Genomic DNA, 27,906 nt, shown 5'->3' with positions numbered 1-27,906 from the left:
TCGCACAACATACCAGTAATAAATGCTTCACCTGAGAACAGTGAAATCTCAGTCTGAAAAACCCCTGTATTGTGGGAGGGTGGTCTATACAATATTTTTAGAATGGCACAACCTCAGCCTTGTTCTTGTCTGGAAGGGGAAAAGTTTTTATAGCTAAAAGTGTATGTCTAATAATGTATAGCCTAGCTTTACTCTTATGTCCCATTTCATGTTTTTTTTTCTGCATGTACAAAAATCCTGTACTTGAGTTAAAGTACAGATACCCCAGGTAAAATATTACTCCAGTAAAAGTCCTCTGTTTAGATTTTCACTTCAGTAAAAGTATGAAAGTACCTGCCTTCAAATGTACTTAAATATAAAAAGTAAAAGTATTTTGATTTATTATGGCTCTAATGTCCTATTATCATTTTTGTAACAAGACCCTTGATTAATCAACTCATTTCAGATAAGTCACTCTTGGTACACCAATATTTTAATACAGTGATATTAATTAGTCTGACACCGATATCTATTAAACATATCATAAAACACTGAAGGCAAACTGTCCATTAGGTAGAAACGAATAGATGTGAAATTACATTTAGCAAACAAGCTTTTTTTGGTTTTGGTTTAAGATTTGTTAGCAACTTAGTTACAAGATTAAAAAAAAAACCCTAATCCTTGTAGGCCTTTGTTTATAAACAATTATCCAAAACATGGAAAGGATTTGTATAAATATAGAAAAAGTATGCATGGCAATAGGGCAAGGGGTGCTGCGGCATGTTAAGATTTTCATCCATCCTTTTGGCAAACTGGAACTGGACAGCTCTGCCAAGGCCAACCCACTACACCGTAACCTGACTGGTATGATTGTGCAGTTCTTTCATTTTAAAATGTAATTTTTTATGCATGCAGTGAAATTAAAGTAAAAAGTCCTCCAAAATAAAAATACTACAGGAAATACAGATACACAAAAAACTACTTAAGTACAGTAACAAATTACTATTACAGTAACAAATTACTATTGTTAACAAATTACATTTGTTACTGTTGACCACTGCTTAATGCCATTTTACTATTGTTATAAATCTAGCTTGATGACCTTGAAGTACATACATAAACGAGCATGTAATCTGTAGCAACTTCAATTTTGCCTTTATTATCTCAATATTTATTATTATTTTATAAAAGAAATATAAAAAATTATATTAAGTATAACAACATTTTGTACACATCAACAAACCCACATGCAGCCAACAATCTGTAACTTATATTACTATTGTTTATTATAGCTACATGCTGATATGCTCAGCAAAATAGCTTAGCCTGTGCTGTGGGTTGTGGTACCTGTAAAAAAGAGATGTCTCTTGGTGGTCTCCTTCCTCTTCTCCAGGCAGGGGTTGAGGAGGCGCAGAAGCTGGAGCACGCGTTCCTCTCTGCGCGACTCTGTTAGACAGGCATCGTTCATCACCAGGTACGGATAGATTTTCCCGTTGTGGCCACGGATGTAGAGGCGGCGGGCAGCTGTGTTGTGCTTCTGGACGATCTCAACCCGGGGCATGAACCTGAGAAGCAGAACAATGGCAGGGGGTTTAACTACTGCAAGACACTGCGTATTCCAATGGGAAATTGCATCTATATTGTGTTGGATTCAGAACAGAAACATTTTTTTGGTTTATAGTTATGTTTAATGACAAAAGCAAAAGTTACACAAATGTAGCTTGGTGCTATTCAGGCCTTTCAATGGTTGTATAATACATTGTGTAATTCATCCTGGCTACTTTAATGAGAGAATGCTGACGATTCAGAAAAGTAAATATTATAATGCATTTTTTGGCCTAAATTTAAAATCAAATAAAAAAGCACTCTCAGCATAATTTAAAGGTTCTATAGTACTTACTGTTTCTCCATTCTCTTAGGGAAAAAAGTTTTCTTAAACAATTTTTAACACCCGAAAGACATGTTTACGATATGTGACTGTATGTGTGGGTAGAAGGTGTCTAATCTGTATTCACCTGGCAATCTTGATGTAATAGTGTGTGGGCTTGGGCATGAGGAATTCTCCTGGGATCTCCACATCGGCTGTCTGGGCCGAGAAGTTGCTAAGGAAACGGCACTTCTCCTCGATCAGGAAGAACTTCGGCAGCTGTTTGGTCTTGGCTTCCAAGATTTTGATCCATTTCTTTAACTTGGAGATGAGGTTGTGCAGCTTCATTGAGCCAGGAACACTGAAGTCAAAATCTGTGCCAGGAGAAGGACAGATAGAGAAGCAAAAAAGAAAAAGGAGGGGAGGAGAGATTGGTTGTTCAGAAACAATTGCAAGGAATCCAGAGGAAGAGAGACAGGTAAAGGAAGAGGGGAGATGGTGGCGGAGACCATAGGGAGAAATATGAGGCAAGTGTGAGAAAGAAATGGGGAGGGAGGGAGAGAGAGTTGTTATCTATGGATCAGGAAATAGAAGTGCTGCGCTGTACTTCCTCGCAGGTTCCTCTTGTGATGTGAGGCTGCCGATAACATCGGGGGCACCACGAGGAGAGAAAAAGGATTAAATGCTCAATTCAACTTCTAAATGACATTGTGCATTAAGCTGAGGAGGTAGGTGTGGAAGGTGCCAGTTGAACATACGCAATGTTCCCAATTTTAGAGACAACCCCGGGGCACAACTTTATCAAATAGGGTAAAACCTGCTCCACTTTCATAATTCTGTTGTGCCCCTCCAATAGAACCATGAAACACTGTCAGAGAAAGGGCTTGCCATTTAATTTCAGTTGGAGTTTTTTTGTATGAAGCCCCCAGACTGTCAACATCTCACCAAAGACGTGACAATCCTCACAACCCGAAAAACCTGCTTACCCAATTTACATGTCTTTAAATTTTTTGGTAGTAGCTGCTATAATCCCAGAGCCTGCTGTGCTGAGCTGTCAGTCAACTTATGAGTAAAACCAGGGAGCTGAATCTGCCGTGCATACTGATGGGCCATTTTAAGAACCCTCACTGCCATTACGACACCTGAAATAATGTCAGTTATTCTGTGTGACATTTTGCTATAAGCAAATCAACCACCTCCCATTTGAACACCCACGATGATTAGTCTTCCAGAACCAGACAAAGACTGTAATCTTTCCCTATCGCTCCACTTTTCGGGTACTTAAAAGAACAGCAGGAAATAGAAAATACCTATGAATGAACAGTAACAGAGTTGTCAGTTTTGATTAACCAACAGTAAAGTAAAAGTGTAACAATTTTGTTAGCAGATATAACAAAGAAAAGCCAAAGTAGTCATAAGGGTGAGGATTTTGTTACTACAGAAGGTGGAACATTATAGAACCATTTACAACAAGGTTGATGTGTTCATTGCTTTTTATGAAACCACAAACTGCCTTTAATAAAGAACCCTTGACTAACCATTTCCTATGTAACAAGCATAACTAATATCTGCCAGTCTATTGTCTGTTCTTCACCCGTTTGCTTGTTTGTGTAACTGGCCATGTGGGAATTTCTACATGCATACTCAGTGCTAAATAAATGTTGAGTAATGATTTTAGCAAATCATGGACAAAGTCTACCAACACCTGCATGTGTAGAACCTGTTGCAGTCTTTTTGTCTTGTTGTGTGTAATTCTATCTGACTATCTGATTTTTTTAAGTAAAGTTTTATTTCTATCTAGTTATTTTCTTCCAAAAATGTTGGACATTTTATGTAACATTACATTTTTATATCATCATTAACTTTTAATACAGTTGCATTCCTAATAAATTAGAACATCATCAAAAAGTTGATTTCATTAATTCAATTCAAAGATTTATAGATTAATTACAGATATATTTCAACTGTTTATTTATTTTAATGTTGATGATTATGGCTTACAGCCAATAAAAACCTGAAAGTCATTATCTCAGAAAATTTAAATAATCAACACAAAACACCTGCAAAGGCTTGCTAAGTCTTTAAAATTGTGCCTTAGTCTGGTTCAGTAGGCTGCCTCCTGCTGTATCCAAGCATATTAATGGAAAGTTGAGTGGAAGGAAAACGTGTGGTAGAAAAAGGTGCACCACAGCCTTGAAAGGACTGTCAAGAAAGGGCCACGCCAAAAAGATTTGGGGGAGGTTCACAAGGAGTGGACTGCTGCTGGAGTCAGTGCTTCAAGAGCCTCCACACACAGACGTATCCAGGACAGGCTACAACTGTCACATTCCTTGTGTGAAAGCCACTCATGACCCAGAGACAACTCCAGAAGCGTCTTACCTGGGCCATGGAGAAAAAGCACTGGACTGTTGCTCAGTGGTCCAAGGTCTTGTTTTTAGATTAAAGTAAAGTTTGCATTTCATTTGGAAATCAAGATCCCAGAGTCTGGGGGAAGAGTGGAGAGGCACACAATCCAAGATGCTTGAGTCTAGTGTGAAGTTTCCACAATCAGTGATGGTTTGGGGAGCTATGTCATCTGCTGGTGTAGGTCCACTGTGTTATATCAAGTCCAAAGTCAGCACAGTGGTCAAACAGGACATTTTAGAGCACTTCATACTTCCCTCTGCTGAAAAGATTTATGGAGATGTGAATTTCATTTTCCATCCAGACTTGGCACCTGTCCGTACTGCCAAAAGTACCAATACCTGGTTTAATAACCACAGTATCACTGTGCTTGATTGGCCAGCAAACTCACCTGACCTAAACCCCATAGAGAATCTATAAGGTACTGTCAAGAGGAAGATGAGAGACACCATATTAAACATAAAACTTTCCTAGATCTATGATTACACCAGACCCACAAACGTGCATCATGGCATCCCTGGTGAAGAACTGTGCAGAGGTTCTTTATCAGCCTGGCTTGTGGCTAAATCAAGAAGTCTTTAGGATAACAGTACTCCGCTACTACGTGTAGGCAGAGCAAGCTGTTTTCTGATAAACACGCTGCCCTCAAGAAGCCTTCTGGTGAGTGTGTGTTTGTAGACGTAGTCCACACTGCTATTTCAGCTCCCTGGCGTTGCTCTCAGGTCTGGAGGGTATTGGCACTCCCTAGAGCCATAGAAAACAAACTCCTTGCTCTCTGACCTGTGCACAGCAAAGCAGCAAAGGCGGAAGCTTTCTTCACCTAATATCAGGTGGATAGCGGAGGTAGTCTAGTGCTATAAATCCCCCCAGCGTCTGTCTGGCTGCCCCCCGTCTCTGGCGACTTAGCTGCTTTAAATTCCATCAGTGAAAAGGGCTGAGTGAATGCAGCTGGGACGCCAGAGCCAAGCCCAGCACTGCAGCCACTTCAGCAGCACTGCCTTAGAGGCTGGATTTTATGGACAACCAAAATCCTCTGACCTAATAACAACTAAATTACAATTCATTTTAATGCAAATATCGAATGGAACTCTAAACTCTTGGGTATGATTCAGAATTACTATATTTTGCCTGCCAGATCTTTCTTAGATTGTTAAAACGCTAAGGTCCCCTCCCATGCCCACATTTGTGGTGGCAACCTGGTATTAGTTTTGCCGCATGTGGTGAAATAATTCCCAACCCCTGTCCTAAAAGAAAAGGCAAGCCAAAAATAATTGAACTATATTAGACATGGGCCACGGCATCGGCCTGTCTGTCCAAAACAGAACAACACATGCAAATGGTGTGTTGGTGTGATTGGATTTAAGGCTTTTTGAGTGCCAAATGATGTGTGGTGTGAGTGTGGGTACTCATGTGCATAAACTTATATTTTCTGGTTCACATGTCCCCCTTAAGGAGCACAGAGTCTAGCTCAGTGACGGGGAGTGTGAGAGCAAGAGCGAGAGAATTTTAAAGCTTTCTGCCTGGCTGCCCCTGTGCTGTAACTGGCTCTGAGCAGCAGGGCGGTGCCAGGAAGGCACAGCGGGCACCGGCTCCGCCCCACTGCACACACACACACAGCTGGCACAACAGCTGCTTTATACCCACCTTCCACATGTAGTCCCTCAAGACTCTTCTCTCTCTCTCTCACACACACCAAAAAGAAAACTCTATACTGGTCGGAGGGGGAAAGAAATTGGAATGCAACTGAGTAAAATGAGAGTTGTCAAATAAAAATAATTATTAATTACAATATTTTGTGTTATTAATCATATTTGTCTTAGTTGATTTAATATGACCCCAAAATTTCTATATATTTGCCCAAATATAAATATTTGCTTGAATATTACCCTTATCTGCATAAAATAGGTGCATCTTTGGACATATGGTGTACTCAAATTACAAAATAAAATTAGCTCTCAAATTTAAAAATGCCTTAAAAAAATAATGTTCTATTTTTTTATAGTCTACATTGCACTACTGTGACTAATCCAGTCAGATCATTCAGAGCATTTCTTTAATAATTCTGCAGCAAAGTATTCTTGAATTTGTACATTTTACACTGAACTACTTCATTTAGAAACCAAACTAAATGGCTGTAAAGCGAGTTCAAATTCATGTTTATTTTTATAACCAATTAATCGACTAACAGTTCCTCGACAACCAAGTCCTTTCTTTATGGTAAAACAGAAGCCATGTTTCGCCTAACACTTCCTGTAGTGTAGAGCTAGTAAACCATGCTTCCCAAACAGACATGAGCTCTGCTTTCCAGAGTGGAGGCTTGCAGGCAGACAGGAAGCTTGTTTAGACACACTCACATTCCTCTCCATGTGTTGTCCAGGTGCCAGGTGTTGTGTAACGTGTACCAAAAAAATAAATAAAAAATGTCTCTGAAAAGTGCCCTCACCGAAACACATTTACACCCAAAAATCATTTTAGGGAGCTTCTGACATTCAGGATTTATAGACATAGTGCTCTATTTATGCTTACCACAAACAGTTAAACAGTTAATCGTTTAACCAACTCAAACCCAAGTGTAAACAAGTCTGTATTATCACAATTTAAGTGTGCACATTATATTAGACAAAAGTGTAATATAATAAAAAAAAAGTGTAAAATAATACCTAATAAATTTTGATCAAATAAATCCATTTCTTGCCAATGCTCTAATCCGTGAAATCTAATGTGAAACAATGAATGAGTGTGGTGAATTAACTCAGCAGTTCTAGTATTGCGCAATCAACAGCACCTGAACACACACCCAAACGCACTATCCTCCAGTCATTCTCCCTCACCCATTAAATCTAATCATATGGTTCACAGCCCCAATTATCTCCTGAGCCAGACCTGATGTAGGAGCGAGTGGTTAACTCGGCGTAGGAGCTCATATTCGGATCAGACGCTTCAGGGAGATTCATAAACAGCTCCCTTTAGGTTCTACCACATTCATGACAAACATGACTAAATGCTCCAGAGTTCATTTCCTGCTTTCAAGTGCGATTACATATCCATAAATAGTCATGGAGAGTGCACTGATCAGGATTTTTTTTTTCTTTTTAGGCTTAGCCAATTCCTTGCTGTGCATTCCTAATAGGTTATGCTTTGGTATTCAAGTTTATACCATAAATCAGTCAACAAGGTATTTGTTGTTTCTTTGTTGTGGTTTGTGTCTTGATAATTTAAGATTGGCTTTCTGCTTTTATAATGTACAGTGATCCCTCATTTTTCGCCGAAGATGCGTTCCAAGACCACCCACGAAAAACGAATTAGTTAGAAGAAGAGGAAAGATTTTATTTTTTATGTATTTAACGAGTATTTGGACTTTTAAAACACTCCCTGTACTGTTAACAACCCACCCTTTGCATTAAACAGTCATTCTATAATGTTTTTCAGCTGGAACTACATGTGATATCCTACCAGTTTCTTTAATAGAGTAATTCCTAAGCTGTGATTTAGCGTAAGTAAATTTCACTCGGATGTGGTCATGAACAATACATGTACTGTACGTAAGAAATACTTGTAAATGATATATTTTGTGACCTACAGGCCTAGCCCAATACATGTAAATCATTTTAAAAAATACTTTTAATTTACACACCATAAGAAAATGACATTTTTAGGCATCTAGTCTGCGATATAGCGGCCAAAAAACCTGCAAAGTAGCGAAGAGTTACTGTATACGCCCCCCCCCCCCACAGAAACTGGTTGCATTTCCTACTTCTCATAACTAAAACAAAAATTTACATTTGTCATTCAGATTTATCAGTTACAGCTTCTTGACAGTTCCACAACCTGTGCTGTTTTCTCAAAATGGAAAAAACACGTGGATTTATTTCAGATCTGAAACAAGAGGAGCACTTGAGAGGAGAAGAGTGCCTAGCTTCCAAAAAAACAAAAGCTGTGTATAAGATGATTAGAGCTTTGGTGGACTACCAGGTTTTTTTATGGTAGTTAGTTTGCTCCAGCTCAAGGTGAACTGGGTAATTACACAAATGAATGTTCTCTGAAGTTTTGCACATTATTATATAGTATTCACCTGGAATAGACAAACCAAAATACCAGAATTTACACCTACAATCTAAGCCCTAAGACGGTGGCCACGTAAGGTCTTAGGACTATGAATTATGGTGTTTTTCCATTGCATGGTACCTATTTGATGAGGCACGGGATGCCTCAATGTGTTTTCATCCCTGGTCGGATTTGCCCTACCAAGAAATGTAGCTGGTGACGTTGCAAAATCCCATCTGTAATGGGAATCACAAGCTTTGGAAACCACAATGGTTGCTGTCATTTTAAGCAATGTTAAGTTGTCATGTGTTCACATTTTATTTTATTTTTTTTGTGAGTGAACATGGCTCCACCCCCAAATCTCTTAGACCAATAGAGTTTTTTGTCGTTCCTTGCTGCACATGCCTGCCTTTCGCTGGAACTTTTTTTGTCGGCAACCAGTCAGGGTGCAATTTTATAAGCTGCCGCTGTGAGTCAGATGAGAACTAAGTGTGATCTCTTGTGTAGCTTGAAGATTTTATAGATGGTTATGTTTTGGTGGTGGTCTGCATTTCGTGATGATTGACAAGTCTCTCTGGCCAATCAGCGCTATGCAGTGTTTGCGCATCACGTTTAGTCCCTAATCGGGTAGCTTGGAACCGCATGCAAGTGAATACTAAAAATAGTACCAGGTCTAGGTACCAGATTTGGCTAGTGGAAAAGCAAGACAGCTGAGCTGAGCAGGTAACAAGAAGTGGAAAAGTGCCATTACAAAAGTAAGAAGTAGAAACACTTGAATGAGTGTTTGTAGAAACTTGTTGTTGTGTTTTCTAACCTGTGGTGAACTGGCCCTTCATCTTTTGGAAGACGGGGTCCTGGGCGGTGGCCTGTGCCCGGCGGGCGAGAGACTCTGAAGCAGCACTGGAGAACATAGTGGAGACATTTGAAACGTTCTCCAAGCCCACACCAAACGTGCTCACCAGCTTCTTCACAAAATTCAGCGTGTGTGGTGTGATCTTAGCATCAGACACTGCTCCACTCTTCTCAAATGCCACAGAATGACACTTAGCCAATCCTTGCTGGAGCTGCCGGAGAACCTGAAGGAACACAAGTGAAGGAACTTTGAATAAATATGCATTTATTTGGGAAGTAAGTGATTTAGTAGATGTTAGTCCATTTTCCAACCCTTTATTATATCTTGCAAAGCCATAGATTGGAAAAAAACTCAAAATGTCTCTGTAATTTTGTCTATTTTTACGCATAATTTTAAGTCACAGTGGTTAATTTTTTTTCCCAAAAGTGCTGCTTTAAAAACATTCTTTGCATCCCTCAATCCCAGATCTGGCAATGTCTCCACCTTTATTTTTCTGCTTTTTCTCCATCCCCCAAATCTGCCAGGTGCAGGGCAGTGTCCCGCAGGACAAAGCATCCACTGTCCCCGACGTCCCTGTCCAGCTCCAACATATCAGTGCATCTGCTGCTGTCACTAGCTGCCCATCTCCCAGTGCTGCACCCCCACCCTCGCTCTCCACAGCCATCAATCACAACTCTCCGCTCGCCACAACCCGATTAGCATCAGAGCAAAAGCCTCCCCCAGCACTGCAAAACCACTTTTCAGCCTCACTGAGCCCTGCTTCAGCGCCTGTGTCAGCTTTCATCTGGCCAACTAGCCCTCCAAAAATAGCCAGGTACAGGCAGCTACAAGGTCATTTAACACTTAGATTTAAGGGTTTTATTCAAAATAACAGAAACCATATTTGCTTCTTTTTCTATAGAACAGTATTTGAGCATATTTCTTTAACCACAGCATCCTTTAAAAGTATGCAAAATTTGAAGTCAACCCAATCTTTAAAAAAATAAAATAAAATAAGATACTCTGTATCCATCTGACAGTTCTCTCCCTCTCTCTCGCATACACAAACACACCAACTGGATTTTTTTTTATTGAATAATATGCTTGAAATTGAAATATGCTTTTGGCTGCATCCTTCATGTCCAATCACAACGCAAACTAACCATCCAGCTCTGCCGATAGTGCTTAAAATTCTCAAAAAAAACAAAACAAAACAAAAAAAAAAACATAATAAATAAATAAATAAAATAAAATAAAATACTGGAAAAACTATTTTAGCTGCATTTTCATGATACAGTTTTGTAAATATTGTTTTGATTTTTATGTCAGCAACAGCAGAATTATTTTGACCACACACCTGACGAAGCCAGACGGCTGCTATAGATTTCTGCAGACATCATTCTGTGAACTCAACCGAAATATGAAAACTTCTGCACGAAAAAGTCTTACTGCCATCAGATTTCTTGATTGCTTAAACCACCAGTTGAATATAAATTTGGCAGTACCTCCTTTTATTAAAATGAAGATTAATTTCCTATGGCTCATCTGAATATGCAATCGTGCTTTGGAAGCCATTCATGCAAAAAATATAGATAATTCCAGGACTTGCACGTTATCCTTCCAGCTGAACTGCTGTTTGTTTGTGTGATTAGTAGTAGGCTTAATCCCTTTGAAACCCAGAACCCAAAATTTTAACCCAATTCAGTCAAAATCAAGGTTGCAGATGCAACGGTGTTAAGAGTATGCAGATTCACTCATCATCAAATTTTCTGGGAAAGCTTGATGCAGGTATGTGGTTCATACCACAAACACATTCATCACAGTGGCACTTGGGGAATAAATGCGTTCCACCATTGGTGGTTCTCACCTCCTCGTGCCAGTTCTCTCGAAACCACACCATCTGGTCCACGATGCCCTCCAAAGAGGAAAGCAGGGTTGGGTGCAGCTCGCGCTGCATGTGCATGATGCGGCTGCAGCGCCACATCGGCGCCGTCGCCCGGATGGGTCCTGGGTCTGAAGCAGAGTGACTCTGAGTCCCCACTGAACTTGGTTGCTGCTGACCAGAATCTGAGGAGATATTAAGGAGAAATAAGTTTATACTCAATGTGACTCACATATGCAGACTTTATATGTGGACCATGGTCCATGAAAACTTGAACGTAATATTTTTGTTTTCTGTTCTGTGTCATCTCTCAGGTTTGTTATGTTAACATAACAAATAAGACATATAGTGTTCTCTTGCAAGCATGCTAAGTCCCAGAGTTGTAATACAAAGAACTGAATAACACCCCTTGTGGGTTGTATTTTAAAAGAATTGAATTTAGAACAGACGTGAAACACAATATTGGCTGCTTGTATGCCTAAATAGTTACTCCCTTTTGCTACGTTCAGTCACAATTTATTAACAAATTACAAGAAAATGCTTGATTAATTTCTTCTAATCCAAAAAAAGTAGCATCAGCTAGCTCACCACTTTTGTAGCGCTCCCTCTGCTCGATCTTCAACGTCAGGTAGAGAGTACGAATGGGAAAGTACACAGCTTGAGGGTAGACACGTCCCACCTGAGAAAAACAGGCACAGATTACACTTCAGATAGTCCCTGCAGAACCGGTGCCCGAGCAAGCTGCAGAGAGATGCTGCTGACATGTTTTCAAACTGCAGTGTGATAGCACTGGTTTATGAAAATGAAACCATGGGGGAAAGGAGCAATGAGATGGACAAACATCAAGGGGAGATTAAAACCATGGCTCAAAATGACACACGGTAAAAGCTTGTCAAATCCGGACAGGCCTCTCTCCCGTCTACATCTGCCGTGCCCTTGAAATCAGCCTCAGAACTGGACGAAGCCTATTCATCAAAAAGCCCAGCTAAGACGTTTACACTAGAGTAGCTAAGAACAATATCTGGAGGTGTAATCAGAGCTCAAGGTCAGAAACCAATTTTACCAGTTGCTCACCTCTCTACCAGATTTACTCATACATGTGAAAAGTCACATGCCCTCTCGTCTTCCTCTATTAGATTAATTTGGCACATTCCCACCCTGCCCCACCCCCGAACTATGACACAGATGTGAATTTATTTCAATAAAGTGTGAACACGAGTCATACGCTTGTCCTGACTTATACAGATCAGACAAATATCTGATTTGTGTCTAAGCAGCTGTAATGCAAATGTGGTACTGCCTCACTGCATATGCTACTGTTTGTCATCCACTGTCAGCAGAAGGGAGTAAACGTGTGGCCAAGGACATCAAGTAGTCATGGGAGGAACTGTGAAATAGCTGATGCTGCTAACAGCTCATTTTGTCTAACCTAATTACGAATGGCCAATATGGCAAAAGAATGTAATATGGCAATAATTGATGGAAATACAAAATAAACGTGACTCAATTTACCAGCCCAAAATTCCAAATCCTTAGGGCTCCTGACTTGTTGGTGGCATGATCATCATGTTTGTACACACTCAGAACATTACTGGTCACTAAAATGCACAAACAGTGTAATGTACCTTTAAAATTTACAATGGTAGTTTTAATGTCCAGTTGTGCATATTACATTATCTTCTCCAGAAGATTTTGTATCTTTGTATATTTGTAATCTTTCACTACAGGACTGTGGAAACTAAGAGAACATAATACAAATCATGGCAAAGAAACTTGTCATGTAAAACACCACAATTTTATAAACCTACAACTATAATACTATAATAAAGCACAAAAATGTTCCCTAATTAAAGGTACAGTCCATGTACCCTTGAGGGTACCACCACAGCGACAGTTGTTCTGACATTGTATGATGCATATGATCATTCTTACATTCTTATGATATACTAGTAGAGATAGACGCGTCAAAATAACTTCTGTTGTGTAGTTTCCCCAAAACTCAAACATCCTTTTTTGTCAATGCCCCAGGCAGAGGTCCATGTCACATATGCCTAAATAATGCAAATGAATAATCTTGGAATATAATTAGCTGCGCGTATAATGTGGCAGAAACAACCACAGTGTAACTGAGGAATGCAGTGTGTTGCTGAAGTCATACTACGGTATAGATTTCAGCAATAAACTCTCAGTTCTTTGCCATATCAGGACCAGACTGTGATTAGTATTCATATTCAGACTTTGAATTTAGGGGAGACAAAAACAAAAACAGAACAGAATGGCCTGAATGGCAAAAATATTGGTGATGATCAGTCTGGCTTATACAAACTCAAAAATAAACACAATGGGCAATATTGAGGTCAACAAAAGCTATTGATATTTGTGAGACGCTATTATTTCAGATGGATCATCAACACATTAACGTGAAGCATGAAGTGAAAACAGAGCAATAAGTCAATGTGAATCTATCGTCCCCAGTGTACCCCCACACCTATTCTTCCGGATCATGTGGTGTAAATGTTGTGTGTGAGAGGGTGTTATGAAGACTGATAGTGGAGGCAGAAGAGACGGAGCATTAATCCTGTAGCCCCTCTGCTCCTCTCAAGTCTCCTCACCCTGAGTGGCAGCAGGCCATTAGAGTGGACACACGATCCGAGCCAGTGCCGATAGCACGGTACGCAGTAGCCTTTAGGAGTAAAGGGACACCTCAGAGCTTGGGCTTTTGTGTTTGTAAAGAGCAGGAGGCCTGCCTTTAAGAGCTTGTTAAGTAGCACATTAAAAATGAAAGAGGAAAAAGGGGAATAGATCACCCCTATAATTGGAGATACAGCTTGTCATATTTTGGAGTGTTTGTGTGTGTGTGTGTGAGCAAATGTGTTGGGTTCTCTTTGCTTCTGTTTCATCTGCAAGTACCCCCATGGATCACCTTCATCAATTTTTCACTGAGCGTTTTTAAAACATCCCGCCAACCAGAGCGAGGGGCTAAATAATTCAGCGGGCTGAGATAAAGGTGCTCCAGACGCTGGAGATTTGACTTCAGCATGGAGAGTCTCTCCATTCAGCCTTCAATCAGTGGCATGCAGTGACAGGGCTTAAGATCAAACTCAAAATGTCCTTCAAGAGGAAGAAAACCCTCTATAGCCAAACTTGCCTTGACAACTCTGTTAATTGAGATGGCGGCACGCAAACATTTCCATTTCATTTGGTGCTTATCGGTTTAAGTGGCCTTAATCTCTCAGCCAAGTGTGTCCAACGCGTAAGAGCGTTTGAGCTGAAATTGGGAGATTAAGAGAGTCACTGTGCCGCTTTACCTGTTCATGAGTGGAGAGAGAGGCCCAGCTGCATGCTAAACATCTAGAGCAAGGAGGGGCTTGAAAAAGACTGACTTTTTCAGATGGGCTTAAAAGTAGTGATGCACTGATGAGACGTACTCCACAGGTTTCAGCACAGATGATTAATATGGGTATTTCTTACCCCACATGCACAAATTTTAACCCCTTTTCACCCTTAGTGCGATTCGCTTGGGAAGTTGTGAATGAAGAAACAAATTTTGGTGTGTTTCATTTCGAGAACATGATCAGACCTTGATCCGACCCAACTATCAAGGGTATGCAGTGGGCAACCCTTCAGTAACCAGGTGTGCTTTGTAGAAACATGCACTAGTTCAGAATACAGGTCCCTCTTTCTGCGTTTTCTTTCTTTCCACTGCCACTCAGGTCCCAACCAATGACAAGAACTCTCCCACATGGTTTGTGTGGATGCCTTTTGGTGCACTTGGATATTTCCTTGAGTGAAAACAAACCAAAGCAAAAGGAAACCAAGGAAATCCAAGATTAAAAAACTTCTTAACTGATTTGGGCCCGAGCAAAATTAACTACAGGTGTGAAAACGCCCATAAACAGAGCTCTAGCTCCATTTTGTTATGTTACTTGAACTTGGTCTAGTCATCTCTTCGCCAATTTTGAATGGATTACCTGCTTCTGCAGTCCTCAAGCAAGAGATGTTCCTTGGATTTGGAAAATGTGGTGGCAACATACTTTATCATGGATATGCACAGTTTCAGATTTTTAAGTTGATATTTGCCCACATGATAAGACAAATACATTTGACTTAAACTGACTAATGAGAACTTGGACCTTTGTGTGGAGTAGTGTAGTAGATTTTCACATTATCTGGCATACCACCTCTGAATGCTTTGCGTACCACCCGTGGTACCATAGTTTGATAACCACTGATGTAAATGTGTTGCTATAAAACACAAATCCTTTAGAGCATGGGTATCAAAAGTACTTAAGAGTTCAAATATCAGAATTTGTACTGTGATGAAAATAGTTCCTGCATAAAAGCTCACTCTGGCTGAGGGACAAGTGGCCCCTGGAGCATTCGCCTGCTCTTTGATGTCGTGGTGCTTTTTAAATGGCTCAGAAATTATACTCTATCAAGGAAGGCAAATTACTCCCTTCATTTAATTTGTGTGCTCCCTTCTTGCAGGTTCAGAATGCTTGATATTAACTCAATAATAATGCTTTGCATAAATAATTAAAGAGGTGATGGGGGGGGGCAATAAAATTATAAATTTGATAAATTGAATTTGCAGCAGCGCCCGTCCCCTTTGGAGCGAACAAAAGGAAATTAATCTTGATTAGGTTTGCGATGTGCATGTCTACATGAGCAGACTACCATACAGCCCCTGAGTTTGATCACCTGCGAATGTGTGGAGAGATAACGCAACAGAACACATCCCACCACAAAAGGCCTGTTCTGTTTCATTTAACATGGCAAGACACCTTGCCAAGTGCTTGACTCAGTCTGCCCAATAAACAAAGTGAATATGGCACTCAGACACATCAGCACTGGAGTAAAGCGCTGCTGTGTAATGAAGGGACGCACCTGGCTGATGAGGTTGAGTAGAGGCTTGCCTTCAGAGCCCACCAGGCAGGTGAGGAGCTGGGGGATCCAGGCCAGCCACTGGATAGGTGGCACTCCAATGCAGTACTTATCCACTGCATCTGCCAATGTGTTTTTATCATCAAAACTCAGCAACCACAGCACCTGGGGCAGAAAAAAAACAGTGAAGAGATGAACAGATGCATGTCCTAAAAAGTATTTATATAACTGAATTTATTTTATAAAATAAACTGGTTTCTAAATGCAATCTGGATTATGCACAATTACCACTGCATTCTAAACTCTTATGTAAGCCTCTCTATTCACTAAATATGAATGCTAGCCCAGAACATGAATGTGAAACAGTTGTAGATAATGTTTCAATTCAAATTAAAAGACCCTAAGGTTCTGGCATTCTCACAACAATGGAATGACCACCACAGAACCCAGACCACAACATTACAAAATGTGTTTGGGATTATGAGAAGCACCCGCTCTATAAAAAAATCTTCAAATGTGTCTCTATGACTCTGCAGGTTGTTATATTTTTGAAAATATAAAAGCTACTCCCCTGTTAGTGGCTAAGTTCTATGTGCAATTTCTTTTTAATTGTGTTTTTTTGGGTACCATTTATGATTAAACATAAAACTACAGTGTGCCCATAAAAGTGAATCCCTATTTTTTTTATATAACCATTTAAACCATAGTTATTAATCTATTAATAATATTGGACAGTGGGTGGGTGAAGACCCTAGTTGTGGATTATGTACAGGGGTTGGCACGCTGAAGCATATTCTATCAGCTTGTAAAGTTAGTTTGTCATAAGGGTCAGTATACATGAAGACAACCAGGTGCTAAGGGTTTTAGCATGTTTGTTGGACAGCAAATGGCTAGTTAACGCATTGACAAGTGGCAGTAGCAATAAAACTGTTAGGCTTGTGCATGGGGGGTGGGGGGCTATTTTCAAGAATGTGCGCAGGCTACAAATATTGGTAGATGAGGTGAAGCATGAGATTGGAAATTGCTGGTGAACATAAGAAAAAAGCTGCAGGTCCCAGAGTGCAGTGTTAAATAAACTGAGACCAGACATGAACGGACAGTTTTTTTTATAGAGTTAACAGTTCCATTTGAGGATGCAGTAGATGAAGCATTCGAAAGGAAGAAACTGAATTAGGCGGACTTGGCGGTTAAGGTGAGGAAATGTGGGTGGAAGGTAAGACCGGTGGAGATAAGTGTTAGGGGTTTGTAGCCAAGTCTGCCACATTCCTGCTTGTGCAGTTCGGCATCGGGAGCCGGAAAGTAAGGGCAGCTGTGAAGGTGTTATCAGAAACAACTGAAAGGTCTAGTCATTGGTTGTGGATAAGGAGAGCATTGATTACTTAAGGAAATGCACTGTAGAAGTGCTATTGGGATTGTTGGTGATGTAGCACAAAGTTCACATGGAACTAATGGCACTGAGCATGCATTAACGGTGCCAGTGGGGCTAGGTACAGCTTTAGTCTCCAGGGAGGCCCGTGTTGATTTATGGTTGTTGATGGTAAAGGGTAAGGTAGGAATGTAAAGCTGGCTTGGAGGGAGGTGGGTCTGGGACATCAGACTTCACTGTTGAGCCTTCTTGAGGTGTAGTGGGCTTAATTCAGTAAAACACCAACGAGAGGAGGTGCCTACCTAATGACCCATGTGAAGAGCTAGTGATACAGTGGGTGGTTTGAGTACTCCTGGGCTGGGCTCAATGAGTAACCGTAGTTGTTAAGGATAGCTGGTTGCTGATTGGATCATAAACAGCCACAGCAACCTTAGGTTTAAGGTGTAGGATTCAACAGGAATTTTGTGGCTGCAGGTAGGTAGAGAATGTGGTGGGCCCTATGTAAAGCTCTAATGGATTGGCTAGGATATTTTACATCCCATCTTGTGTATGATTATAATAATAATTAATAACTATTCTCATTTTACTCATAAGTATTTACTCAATGCAAAATATTTCTTTGTTCTAATCCATCCATCCATCCATTATCTGTAACCGCTTATCCAATTTAGGGTCGCGGGGGGTCCAGAGCCTACCTGGAATCATTGGGCGCAAGGCGGGAATACACCCTGGAGGGGACGCCAGTCCTTCACAGGGCAACACAGACACACACACATTCACTCACACACTCACACCTACGGACACTTTCGAGTCGCCAATTCACCTGCAACGTGTGTTTTTGGACTGTGGGAGGAATTTGTTCTAATCCAAAATATTCTAAATTAATATACTGTAAAGCCTGCCTACATTGGATTAGTACCTATAAACACATCAAGCAGTCTAAGCTAGGCACCAGTTGGCCTTCTAATGACAGCTCATTTACATGTTCACACAGCTCAGTGAATATGAGTCAGAGTCATCTCACTACTCTGATCTCCACATTATGATCTGAATTAGCGATCCAAGCTAACGTACGTTTAAGCATTTCTCGTCCACACAAAACACGTTAAATGGCTTGTGAAATCATATCGCAGCCATCTCACTCCACTGTGAGTCATAACATCTGAGTGCTTGTTAGAAGCTTCTGGAAGCAGTGGCTGGGGGCTGATCGCAGGTGAAGCGCTATCCCTGGAGAGGCTGATGGAGAGATTAACTGTTGAACCCCACCGTGGGCCACTCAGACCACACAGCTTGAGGGTAATTACTGATAATCACTGGGCATCTATTCTCATTTATCACCTCTAAACTGTGCCAGCAGCTCTGCATAGTACACGCTTGGCCAGAAGTGCGTCCAACGTAATCAAATGTCCTTGTTATGTGCCAGCCTGTACATACAACCTAAGGTACACCATACACACCAAGCTGGTTTTACTATGCGTATGAGTACTTCTGCAGGCTTCTGTATTACAACATTCTGGTAAGCGGAATCCCTGTTCTTTAATTCCCTAACCTCTTTTATCAAAAGTCAATTTTATTCTTTTTTTATAAAGAGAATAGCTGCACTTGTAGACAGTTATACTTATGTGGATCTGGCCAAAAAGTAAAAAAAATCCTTCTACAGAATGTTTTTTTTTTATTCTTAAGAGTCTCATGAAGTAATAAATACAAGCACATAGACAGTGGGAGCGCCATAGTCAAGCAAACAGCACTCACCCAGAAGAATGTTGTAATGTGCACAACATTTATATACATCTGCACATCAGCTCTAATAATCTAATTACAGCCATTATCTGTGGTCCATTTCTCAATAAAATCAAATCACCTCAACCACAGCCATGTTATGGAGATGAAGAATGAATGGATAGACCGTCTGTTTATGAAAAATATAGTTTTAGTTGCAGAGTTATTGTTAGGATAATCTGTTCCAGCTGTTCCACTAAAACATAGGCTTGTGATGATGTGAACTGGACAAGTAGTTACAAACAATAAACGAATTAACGCACGATTTATTTACAAATAAATAGCAGACACTAACAATTGGTCTTTTTTCATTAATTGTATGGGAATACTACACACAGGATAGTGGATAACCTGGCTGTCCTGCATGTGAGGACGTGTGGACAGACACAGTGAGCTTAAACAAACTAACATTACTCACTGCTGCCTCCTAAAGTTGTTAAAGTAGTAAAACACTTTGCTTTCATAAGACCATTAATATCAACAAATGCGTTTTCTGCTTTCTTATATTTACGAGTTTACATTTAACATAAATGAGAGCCACACAAATTTAGCATCTGTGAAAAATTACTGCTGTTTCTAATCTGCTTTGGATTGACATCACTCTTAACACCTATTCTAGGGGTTATTGGAGTCGTAGTATAATTGTAAAAAAAAAATAATAATAAAGCCAGAGCAGATATCACAAAATAGCTGTAGTGCAGACCCATTTCTCTGACAAAGGATTAGAAAAAAAAAAAGGTAAACAGATGCTGGTCACTGTAGGTGTAAGATTTGGTGTGATAGCCCATTGATGATTAGACAGATTGCTTACATGAGGAGTGTGTGAGAGTGTATGTGGCGTCTCTCTTGCCTGCTCCTGACCTGCTGATAGCAGTACTTTATTGATTGACTGAGGCAGGCGTCTGGGTGTTAGTCGGGGGTTAGGCTGCAGAGAGCTGGTTAGATTGGACTGACAGGGGTGGAATTAAGCTCTTAACCTCTGGGTGTTGCTGGGGGATCTAGCCAGGTCCTATGGGGAGGGCGTAATTGTTACAGGGCTTTCTCAGTGTGAGGTTTGTAGGAATCTGAAGTGAGAATGGGCATTTAACCATGTGAAAGAAGAGCAACACTACAAGCTGTGGGTGGACGTGGTCTGCAAAAGCACTGAGTCTATCACATAGCCTCTTTATCGCTTCTTATTTTTAGAACACCAAGTTTTCTTCTTTATGTTTGCACCAGAGCTATAAGGCAAATAATCAGTAAAAAGAGTGCCTCAAACTGCATCAAGATGGTGTTGTTTGATTGTTGTTGTGATGTTTATGTTTCGGATACGGCACGAAATGTAAAAAAAAAATAATAATAAAAAAAAAAAAAAAAGAGTTTCATGTTGTTTCCTTGGTCACCTTTCTCAACTTTATGATGAACTGAGTCCAGGCTCTTACGGGTTACAATAGTATAGTTTGCATGGCACTTCAAAACGACCAAGGGATTAAACAAAATCATATATACTTTGTATATAAATGTTTACAATCCCTAAAAACAATTCCTAAGTGGTGAAATTTAGAAATGCATAGCACACACTCCAGAAAGAATTCTTATCTGAGCGAGTGTGTCAGAAATCACCTTTGCATCTGTAGTTGATGTTTATTTACAGGCCAGTGTAGCTCGAGTCAAGTGCATAATGATTAAGGAATGCAGTTTGCAAAACACTTATCCACAACACTAATTGGTGAAGTAAAAGGTTTGTTAATTTAATTAAGATAATAGCTCTAGTCCAAAACAAAAACAAACATGTCTTAGCTGATGTACTACATCCGGGGCGAAGGTACAACTGTGGATCTAAGCTTAATGGAGTGAAAAGGCTGTCACAAGTCAAGAGCTCTTACCTTGGCTAGATATTTGCGGGACTTGCTCTCGTTCTGATGGCGGCATGCGTGGAGATAGCAGGTTATGGCAGAAACACCAAGGTGCAGCTGGCGGTCTTTCACGAAGATATTCTCGAGGTAGTCGCCCCACATAGCCCAGGCCTTCACCAGCACATCATGCATCTGCACAGCTGCAGAGAAAGCCTTATTGGCCTCCTCAGACCTGCAGAGAGAGAAAGAATTGCAAAGAGGTGTAGAGGGGGAGGAGGAAAAATTCAATATTCATTTATTAGATGAATCTTCATAGATTGACTGATTATCAACACGGAAACTTCCCAGTGAGCTCATGTTTAACTAATAGTTTGTAGACACAGCACATCTCTGTATAAGGAGCCTTCTACGGAATCAATGAAGTGTAATGACCCAAATAAAATGTGGAACTGGTAACAATCCAATACACATATTGCAAAACAGGGACGCTGTGGCAGTAAATTCATACTCATGTATACGAAAGTGTGTTGTAATTTCATTACACAAGAAGCTATGGGCTTGCTGAAATCTGGCAAGAGGACCTGCGTCTCACTGATATTAGCTGACAGAATCCAATATTTTCTTTCATCAGCCATTCTGCAGCTTGGAGAGCCTCTCCCCAGTGATTCCGCTTTCCTCAAGCCTGTTATGGAGCTGCTTTTAGAATGTGTCCAGAGCGGAGCTCTTAAAAGGTTTTATAAGAGACTAAAAACAGTTGTGAAGCGACTAAGCAGGATTGCTTAAAGCCTTAGTCACTACTGCCATGGTACAAACAAGTCTCGAACTACAAAACCCATGTGCAATGTCTCCCGGGCCAGCTGCTTATAATTGGGTAATGTATAATGAGTATAAGGCATGCAACAGGATTGAGTTTGATTGTGATGGAACCAGGGGAGTCTGGATTCATCGAACCATTTACTCTCCTCTGGACAGGAGGCGTATGTCTCTATGCACGTACACACAGCCACATTCTGTGTTCTGCATAAAAAAAGCATGGCTATTCCTCCTGCCCAGTCAAGTGTCGAAAACCTTCCCGTTGACTGGGCTATTTCTTTATCAAATCCCCCTGTTAATATTCGCGAGGAGTGAACATGCAATGATTACATTAAGCACTGCTGAAGCTGGGGAAAGTTCTGCTGATCCCAGAGATTCGACAAATTACTATTGAGTTAATTATTTGGAGCTGTATATTTAATAAGCCGCCCTGATTCAACAGTGCCCTCCAGGGTCGTTGTCATTTAACCCATGATGAGGACGAGTGAGGCCCGGGACCCACAGAGCCCCACTAGTGACGACAGGACAATAGGGGCGGTGGAAGATGAAGATAGATGGGAAGGTGGTATTAAAATAAGCACTGGAAGGTATTCTGAGGCATCCTCAACTTTTACATTTTAAAATACACAGAACAATAAGAAACAAAATTAGGGTAGACAACTTTGACATACTACCAGCACAAATTAAACAAATTATTAATGCCACAAATATTTTTAAGGCTGTAAAATTGTAACTACACCCTAATAATCCTTTTCTTTCATTAACAGTGCAATAGTATTGCTTTGAAAATATAAAATATACAAGTCCTGCATTACACTTGAAAATATATTGCCAAGCAGTAATAATTATAAACAAAATATAGTGTGTTAAGACATAAATTAGGTTAATTGGTAACAGGTCAGTGACATGTTTGTGTATAACACGTTCAGAATTAAAGATCGAGAGGGGCTGACCACTGAAATTTGGCAACAATTCAAGCATAACTTCTGTCAACTTTATATAAGCATATATTTCTGAACCATAGCAACTGAAAAAAAAACCAACAAACAAACAAATAATTATTTTGTTTGTTTGTGTGTGTGTATATATATACACACACACACATTTTTTGAGGTACTATTTTCAGTACTATATAGGGAATAAAAGTCTCAATAGCAATTCCAACTGTTTTGGAGAAAATAGGGTTGTAGACTGTACTAAATTTAGCTCTTTAAAAGTAACCTCTGGAAGCCAAACAATGATTTTTCCTGATTAATCCATGAATATGATGATGTGTAATAATGGCAAACACATATGAATTGAATATGAAATATGAAGTGTTAATAATCATGCTATAAACTTTAAAATGTTCCATATTACCACAATTACAGGATGTTATATGAGTATAAATAAAGAAACCAAATTAGATGAAATACAATTAAATATGATACACGATTTAATACAGGTACAGTATTTTTCTTTCTTGAATTTCATAACTATTAATAACTGTTAGCATTAATACTCAATTTGCCATTACTCTGTATATGCAAAATATTTCAATTTAGTTTTTTAGTAACCTTGTTAAGCCATGTGCAGATTTCACCGAGTTGCAGATTCAGAACAACCTTAAGTGGACACAGGAAAATTCACTTTATGAGTGACCAGTGACGTCAATCATCATTTGAGAGCCTAGACCCATTATCCATATGCATGGATGCAGAATGTAAGGCTAACTACTCATCATCCACTCATATTGACTCTTAACGACTGCCCTGACCTCATTACTGGTGTAATGTTTTAGAAGTGATCATTAGCCAGGAAAATAGAAACACACAGCTGTTTATCTATCTTCTCCAAAACACCTCTTCCCAGGAAGCGTTCATTTTCAAGCGTGAGCTCTTAATGACCAAGCTGCCTCGCGGGCCATCAGCCCAATCCTTTAATGTCAATCCAAAGTGGGCTTAATGAAAAGAGTGGAGAAATGGAGAAAGCAGGGCCTGAGTTATGTCAATTAAAGACAAAGACAAAGAGAGGGAGAGTGAAGGAGAAAGAGAGAGTTAGCTCAATAAAGTGAGAGAGAGAAAGAGAGGAGATGAGCAGACAAAGAGGGAGGCACTTCAAAGCTGGGAATCAACTCTTACTTATTGATCTGGGCTAAGAACATGCCCTTGAGAGCGTAGAACTCTGCGGTCATCTCCTTGGTGAAGTACTTGAGATTGGTGGACTCGATCACCTCCAGCCCCTAACCAAACAGTAGGATAGTTGAGAGAATTTCAAGAAATATTGCATTTCAGGTTTAGAATATGATTTCTGCACTAGCCCACTGGGTGCCAAATGTAATACATGCTTATTGACTATATGAAAAATGAACAGTGGCAAAGGACTAGGGCATGGTCAGAAATCACTAAGGAGTAACAATTTAGTAGAAATTCAAGTTTAAGTTTTATGCAATGTTATTCAAGTTTCATAAATATTTAAATAACTTTAGCTACGTTCACATTACAAGCGTCATTCATCAATTGCAATTTTTTGCTCAGATCGGATTCACAGTTTTCATCAGTGACTTTCATCTGTCTGTAATGTGAACAAATATGTTCCTGAAATGGCAAGCATGCACATGCTGATGCTGTTAAGGATATCACACCCTTCACCAACAACATCATAATTTGCCATCATAATAAAAAAAAAAAATCAGCCCTATCATCTCACACTGCCCATACACTAATATATTACAATAAAATAGCATACTGCTAACGAATCCATGGTTAAATAAGAACATGAAATATATATATATTGTTTTTTATTTATTTTTTTTTTATTCCCAATTTCTCCCTTATGTACCTTATGCCTGCTAAAGCAGCTTTCAAACTGCCACCATTTCACAACTGGACAGTTCAATGAGGAACACTGTGGTATCCCCAGAGATCAAAACTCTCTCTGATGAAGGGGCCAAATTTTTAGATGGTTGCAAAGTTCAAAGTCTTTATTAAATTTTCTTTTCTATTGTGAGATCAAAAGAATTCTCTTAAAAAACTGTACGTTTCAAAACTACAGCTAGAATCAACAAAAAATCTGTACTACATTCACTTATATTTTATTCTCATAAAGGTGCTAAAATAGTAGACATAATTCTTAAAACCCATCCAAACGTTCAGCAAATTCCCATCCCCTTATAAGAGCAGAGCAAAATGACTAGACAAGAAGTCTAATCCTGCTTGTGTCTGTTGTCATCAGTGTGAATCAGGTAAGAGATGCAGTGGCTAAAAGAGACTAAGGGGGGGAGAGAGAGAGAGAGAGAGAAGAGTGGACGCGACAGTACTGAGAGCAGCTCTTATTAAATCCAATGGTACTTTAATGACCTGCGCTCAGCCGGGGCAGCCCCATTAATCAGGCTTAAGAGGATGCTTGGGCTATTCCTTACGCCGATCACAACTAACTGACAGCAGCACACAAGTCCTTCTCAGAGTAATGAGAGAGAGGTCTTATTTGGATTAAGAGCCTTGTTAAAGCCAAAAGTGTGAGAAGAGAACAGATCCAATAAAGGAGAGGTGTAAACAGAAGTGGAATAGGGGCTGTCTGCAATTCCGTTTCAAATGAAAACGGTCTAGCGTTTAGGCTGATAATAGAAGAGGGTAGCTGTGGTGTAATAAAGCTCTGGAATGAGTTCAAAACATCTGATGAACTTTGAAACAATACGAAAGCCAGACTACACACACACATTTTGGCATTACAAATGCACCTGTGTGTCATTTGATCTATTTGCAGATGAGATTCATCTATTAGAATAAATAAGCAAAATAATAATAATAAATTATATTTTCAAAGATAAATAAAGATAAATTCTCAGGCTAGTACAGAAAAAAAATAGATAAATAATACATAAAACAGTTCTAGTAAAATTTCATATCACTCACCTGCATGCATTCATTCTTGCCCATAACTCCCGCCAACTGCAGGTAGCATTTGACCTGCTGCCGTATTTTCTGGAAACAGTCTACAATGGGCACTGTGGGGATGGTGTGGATTCGGCTCAGGATGTCCAACGCCACGTTGACAAGCCCTTGCTTGCGGGCAATTTTCCCATACTGGATGATGGCAGAAGCAGACGCATGGACACCCAGCATGGCATTGTTGGTGTTGGGATCATGCTGCGTGTTGCTCTCATAAGCAGACACTATGGCTGCACAGAGGGACACAACAAAGGGCAAAATCAGGACCTACAACAAATTGGCTGTAAAATAAAATTTACAGAAAAACAGTTGTGTATGCTTCAAGATCACCACTTCCTTGGTAAGGGGCAATCTGGGTGTCTATATTATCTGGGAAATTGTTTTCTACATTAATATGAACAGTCATATCACTGTCATGATATTAGCATTCACATTCCAGTCATCACACAATCTGCAATGCGCAAACAAGCTGCTGAACAATCACTGACCAATTAGAGATTGTTTGGGGACTCACATGATCCTAAAAACATCCAAAATCACAATGCACCCTAATGACACAGTTCACTTTGAGTCACATCTCAACATGGAGCAATGTAACAGCAATATTATTGTTTTTCTTGAAGAAAAACACAGTAAACAATACAACATTAAGTAACATAAGCAATACATGTTAATCCATCTGGAGTTGTGTTTTAGACAAGTAGGGTTCCATGACTGAAATAGACCTACTCTGATAGTCTTAGTGTTATTTCTTCTCTGTTACATCCACTTTAACTCTGGAAGAGCCTGTTCATTAGCCAATCAGTTGGATCCCACACAACATGCAACACACATATCCTAGCATACCCTGATAGTGGTGCTGGCGCCACATGAAAATGCTGCTCCAATGTGAGAGGTCATCAGAGACTATGGGCAGCCGGTTCCTCCAGGTCTTCACCACAGTCTTCATGTCGTGAAGGCTGGTGTTTCGGCCCAGGTTGGCTGGCTGCAGGCCAGCGTTGATCTGAGCTGCCTCCTGCAACTCGATGATCTGCTGGGCAGCCTGTACAAGAGAGAAGAGAGGATAAAAGGTGAGAAGTGCACCAAAGGGGACACAAAACCATTTCTGTCGTTAGAGTTCATTTCGTTAAAAAACTATGACGGAAAATATTCGTTGATGGCTTATATTTATTACATAAAGAGAAGAACCATGATGAAACTTATTCCACTTTTTAAAACATTTTTTAATGTTAAATAAATTCTGGACGTTAACATGTTTGTTTGTATGTTGTAAGCTATTGTTTATGAAATTATGAAATAGATAATATTTAAGTAGTAAACCCTTTTAAAAATCATGAATAAAATTAGGCTATTGTTTTATTTAATGGGGAAAAAACTAGTCATGTTTTTAGTTTTTGTTGACTAAAACACTAATTTAGTAACTAAAATGACACAAATGTAATACACATTATAATCAAAAGATTACGACTAACTATTAATTAATTCCTAGCCATTCATGGAGAAAACATTTGTGGCCAACTAAATCAATCTTTTAATACATCTAGAGCAGCCATATTTGACGTTTTCCCCCATGATGTGTTGTAATTTTCTTCATTTTGCCTTCAGAAAACAAAAAACTACAACACTAGCTGTATAATTATATTCTAAAAGTACTACAAAAATTACTTTCAATATTATCACATCCATCAACATCCAGTGAGAATCTGCAGCCATAACAGATTCCACTAAGATCAGTAAAGGTTGCTTATACCATGAACACCCAACGTTACTACATATACAGTATAAACAAATCTAATTATCCACACTGAATACCATCAACATAATAAAACAAGGCTAACGTGACTGCTGTATGACAGTGTGGAGAATTTCAAACTTTTCATCCTGTGTGATCAGCTGCCTTAGTTTGGCATCAGCATTGAAATCACCATCTCAGAATCAAATCAGAAAGGTCTTAGCACTGAAGTAGTTCATTAAAGGTGTTACATTCTGCAAATCATTTTGTTCTGCCTATCCAAACACCTTCCAGGCACATCTCACACTCTTGCACACAGAAGAATCTCCAACCCATTACTGCAGCTGTATTACAGGCTTATGATACTTATTGGAAGAGAACAAAAAAAATATACAGCGAAATGAAGTCTGAGGTGGCTGGGTAAAATGGATGGATCAAAGTATCTTCTAACCCATTTACCCCGAGGGACAGAAGGAAAGAGAAGAAAGGGCGAAAAGTCTAAAAATGAACTATTCCCTTTGTGTATAATCATCCACTTGGGTAAAACAGACAGAAATATGA

The 27,906-nt window shown here is 39.7% G+C and overlaps 1 protein-coding gene across 3 annotated transcripts in view; it reads right to left on the bottom strand.

Moving 5' to 3' along the window:
- Positions 1-27,906, bottom strand: part of trrap (transformation/transcription domain-associated protein) — a 109,620-nt gene that overhangs the window by 8,771 nt on the left and 72,943 nt on the right. For all 3 annotated transcript variants that reach the window (XM_066663185.1, XM_066663186.1, XM_066663187.1), the window contains exons 58-67: positions 26,460-26,655; positions 25,578-25,843; positions 23,805-23,905; positions 20,902-21,103; positions 15,895-16,056; positions 11,596-11,686; positions 10,993-11,192; positions 9,108-9,369; positions 1,995-2,220; positions 1,327-1,544 (exon numbers count right to left, since the gene is read on the bottom strand). In XM_066663185.1, coding sequence (XP_066519282.1) covers positions 1,327-1,544; positions 1,995-2,220; positions 9,108-9,369; positions 10,993-11,192; positions 11,596-11,686; positions 15,895-16,056; positions 20,902-21,103; positions 23,805-23,905; positions 25,578-25,843; positions 26,460-26,655 — 1,924 coding nt within the window. The remainder of the gene's footprint in view (positions 1-1,326; positions 1,545-1,994; positions 2,221-9,107; positions 9,370-10,992; positions 11,193-11,595; positions 11,687-15,894; positions 16,057-20,901; positions 21,104-23,804; positions 23,906-25,577; positions 25,844-26,459; positions 26,656-27,906) is intronic.

The sequence above is a fragment of the Hoplias malabaricus genome, chromosome 3 (assembly GCF_029633855.1).
Source record: "Hoplias malabaricus isolate fHopMal1 chromosome 3, fHopMal1.hap1, whole genome shotgun sequence".
NCBI lineage: Eukaryota > Metazoa > Chordata > Actinopteri > Characiformes > Erythrinidae > Hoplias > Hoplias malabaricus.
Note: the sequence above shows the minus strand (reverse complement) of the source record. Positions and strands in the feature narration are given on the sequence as shown.